Source organism: Schistocerca americana, chromosome 8 (assembly GCF_021461395.2).
Source record: "Schistocerca americana isolate TAMUIC-IGC-003095 chromosome 8, iqSchAmer2.1, whole genome shotgun sequence".
Taxonomy (NCBI): Eukaryota; Metazoa; Arthropoda; class Insecta; order Orthoptera; family Acrididae; genus Schistocerca; species Schistocerca americana.
This window is the reverse complement of record NC_060126.1, coordinates 79,729,648-79,732,787: the sequence shown is the minus strand read 5'-3', so window position 1 is coordinate 79,732,787 and position 3,140 is coordinate 79,729,648. Positions and strand designations below refer to the sequence as shown.

At 60.0% G+C, this 3,140-nt stretch overlaps 1 protein-coding gene across 1 annotated transcript; it reads right to left on the bottom strand.

Annotated features, from left to right (window-relative positions):
- Nucleotides 1-1,487: 1,487 nt before the first annotated feature.
- LOC124545567 lies at nucleotides 1,488-2,423 on the bottom strand. The gene has a single exon (XM_047124515.1). It carries the CDS (start codon nucleotides 2,421-2,423, stop codon nucleotides 1,488-1,490), a length of 936 nt encoding a protein of 311 aa, XP_046980471.1.
- Between the last annotated feature and the right edge of the window lie 717 nt (nucleotides 2,424-3,140).

The window sequence follows — 3,140 nt, the reverse complement described above, 5'->3', positions numbered from 1 at the left end:
ATCGGTGTTCGTGAGGCGGCTGTGCCAGGCAGTATGCTTGGCGTTGCAGTCACCCCCAGCGAAGAGGTCGCCGCCTAAAGATAGGACTGTGGCGAAGTCAGGGGCATGGAGGAGGCCACGGGGCCGACGGTAGAGGGCCACAAATGTTATGGGGCCTCACACAGTGTGCACGACGACGCTGGTGGCCTCAAGGGTGGCAAGGGCGGGGAGAGTGATTGGGTGGTGGCGGAGGGATGCGCGGACATACACGGGGGTTCTGCTAAAGGTGGTTACTGATCGGTCTGGTAGCAGCAGAAATTGGAGACCCGGACACTGACCACCGGCTTAAGATGGGACTCGGTGAGGAGGCAGATATCTACCCCTTCGTCAAGTAGAAACTGCCGGCATTCCCCTTGCTGGCGGTGGATGCCATTGGCATTCCAGACGAGGATGGTGAAGCCATGGAGCCTAATAGCCATGACGGGGGGTGGGGAGGGTGGCGGTGATGGGGGAGAGGGAGTGGGAAAGGGCGTCTGCAATTTGTTGGGGGATGCAATGTAGGAGGGCGTCAAGGGCCCCAGTGATCGCAGAGATCAAAGCCTCCAAGACACTGGAGATAAGGTCGCCAAAGACCGGGGGGATGGGGGAGGAGGGGAGAGGGTGTGGGGAAGGACCAGGATGGGCACGGGGAAGGAGGGGAGGGGGCTGGGAGGGAGCTGGGGTGAATGGGGCTTGCTGGGGGTAGGGGGAGGGCGGGAGGTGGCCAGGAGGGGGAATGGGGGTGGCGAGGAGGGGGGAGGGGAGGGGGGGGAAGGTTTTAGGAGATGGGGGGGCGGGATGGCAGGAGGGAAGATGGGCCGGGCGGACGGGACCATGCAGGCGGACCCGCAGAGTCTACCTCGTGGAAGGGGTCGCAGAGCGTCGCTGATGGGCACGAAATGCTTTAATTTTGGGACAGCCCTGGTAGTTGCCTGTGTGGGCGCCGCCACAGCGAGCACAGGTGGGGGGGACTTCTCGAGGTTTGGAGCAGGAGGTGGATTCATGGCCACCGGCGCACTTGACACAGCGCACCGCACGAGTGCAATCACTCGCATAGTGCGCCAGACCCTGGCACCGGTAGCAAATGAGAATGAGGCGCCAGGAACGGGCTTCTCGATAGTGAACGAACATCGGTCGATGTCAGGTAGAGTCAGGAGGACTCTATTTTCCGGCGTGTCGTCGGCAGAAACAAAGTAAAGGGGGTGGGGAGTTTGGTGCGGGGAGAGATGACACGTGACATGACAGCAGGGGTGATGTTGAGGGCAAGCAGCGTTTCCCGGGGGTCGTCGGCGGCATATTTGAAAGGGAGGCCGCGGACAACAACCCGGAGCCGCCTCGACCTCTGTGGGGAGGTGGAGCTGCCTATGTTCTTGTCACCAAAAATATGAAGCACCTTCACGAGGTCGGTGGGGGATTGTAGGTAGAGGCGGTAGAGGTCTTCGCCAGTCTGCCTCACATGGTAGTCGGATTCAGTGATGTGGTTGAGGAGTTGTCGGAGGTTTGTGTAAGGTTCTGAATACTCCACCAGAATGGGAGGGGGCGGCGGTGGTTTGGGGTGGGAGGGCTGGGAGAGAGGGGGGTAGGAGTGTCTGCCGCGCCATCAGAAATCGGCGCAAACTGGTTGTGCACCAGGAGTTTCGGCGGCACGGTAAGGTGGCGGCGGGGCGCTGTCTTGCGGGGGATGGTGAATCCCTCCGCATCAGATGTTGCCTTCTACTTCTTGCCCCATGCAGCAGCGGTGGGGGTGGCGTCGGAATCGGAAGAGGCCGCAGCACGCTTCCTCTTGCGGGACTCCTGCTCGACCTGCATGGAGTCGTCGGCGTTGTCGGCGGCAGTGGCGTGAGGAACCGCCGAGCTCCCAAAGTGGGGTCAAACGGGTGCTCTCCCTCCTCTGCAGCGTCACGGAGAGCGGTGAGGTGTTCTTCCAGGCGCTCCGCGATGTCGCTGTCGTCCATGTAGCCGTCGAGCGAGTCGCAGTCCGAATGCTCGGATACATTGACAGCGTCGGAAATGTCCGGCAGGTCTAGGGCGGACGAGGGACGAAGGAAAGTGGAATCCTGCCTTTGCCTCGGCGCGCGCGGGCTGGTCCCACGTGAAGGGGGCCCTGACGCGCCATGTGCCCTATCTAACCACCTAAGGGCGGCGGCATCGATTCCTGAATCGATGCCACATCGCCCAGAAGAATCAACAGAAGAGGTCGGCGTCGGGGGAAAGCCGCCAGCTGAAGAGGCAGCACTCTCAGGCGAAGGTGCAGAGTCCAAAGAACGAGCCATAGCAGAATCCGGTTGAATAGGCCGGGTTGTCGTTGGTGGGGGGCTGGAAGGGGCCGCTGATGAAGCTAGCTGCGCCAGGCGGCGATCCGCCACACCCTCAGCTCCAGAACACACATCAGTCGCAAGTGACATCGCAGCTAGGAATGGGGGGGGGCCCGCACGCTGACGCTGACGCTGCACAGGTGAGGGTGGACCCTCGGCTTGAGACGGAAGTTCTAGCACTGGAGCGCTTTGCCTTCCTCATGGCGGTGTGGTGAGAGGAGTCTTGGCGGTAGAGAATGGCTTGGCGGAGTGCATGTTGCTATTTTTTTTTTACCCAAAGAAGACAGGAGAGTGAGAGAGAGACAGTGGAAGTGGAGGAAAACGAAAGGCCTCATGTGGCTGGCCTGGTGTGGGTAATTTTTTTTTTTTTTTTTGAAAGGGAAAACGACAGTAGAAGGGACAGGAAGAGAAGTAGGAAGACGAAAGGCTCAATTGACAAGCCAGTCATTTATGAGATTGAAGAGAAGAAGCAGAAGAAAGAATGAGAGATGAAGATTAGAAAAACTAATACCAACAGTGCCGGTCGTTGACTCGGACGGCGAGGCAGACACGCGGAGAATGAGGAGTCGGAGAGTGGGGAGGGGAAGGGAAAAGGGGTGACCAGGGATCAGTGGGCGAGGAGGTCAGGCCAGTGCGTGGTGGCCAGGTGATGGAGGCGGGTGCCAAGGGAAAGGATGAGAGGATTGGGAGATTGGTGGGAGTGGTGATAAAAGGTAATGGCAGAGGAACAGACACGGTCGTGAAGGAGGGGGATATCAGCCAGCAAATGAAGTTCGCGGGTGGGGACACGGTACGGGAGGCGGAGGG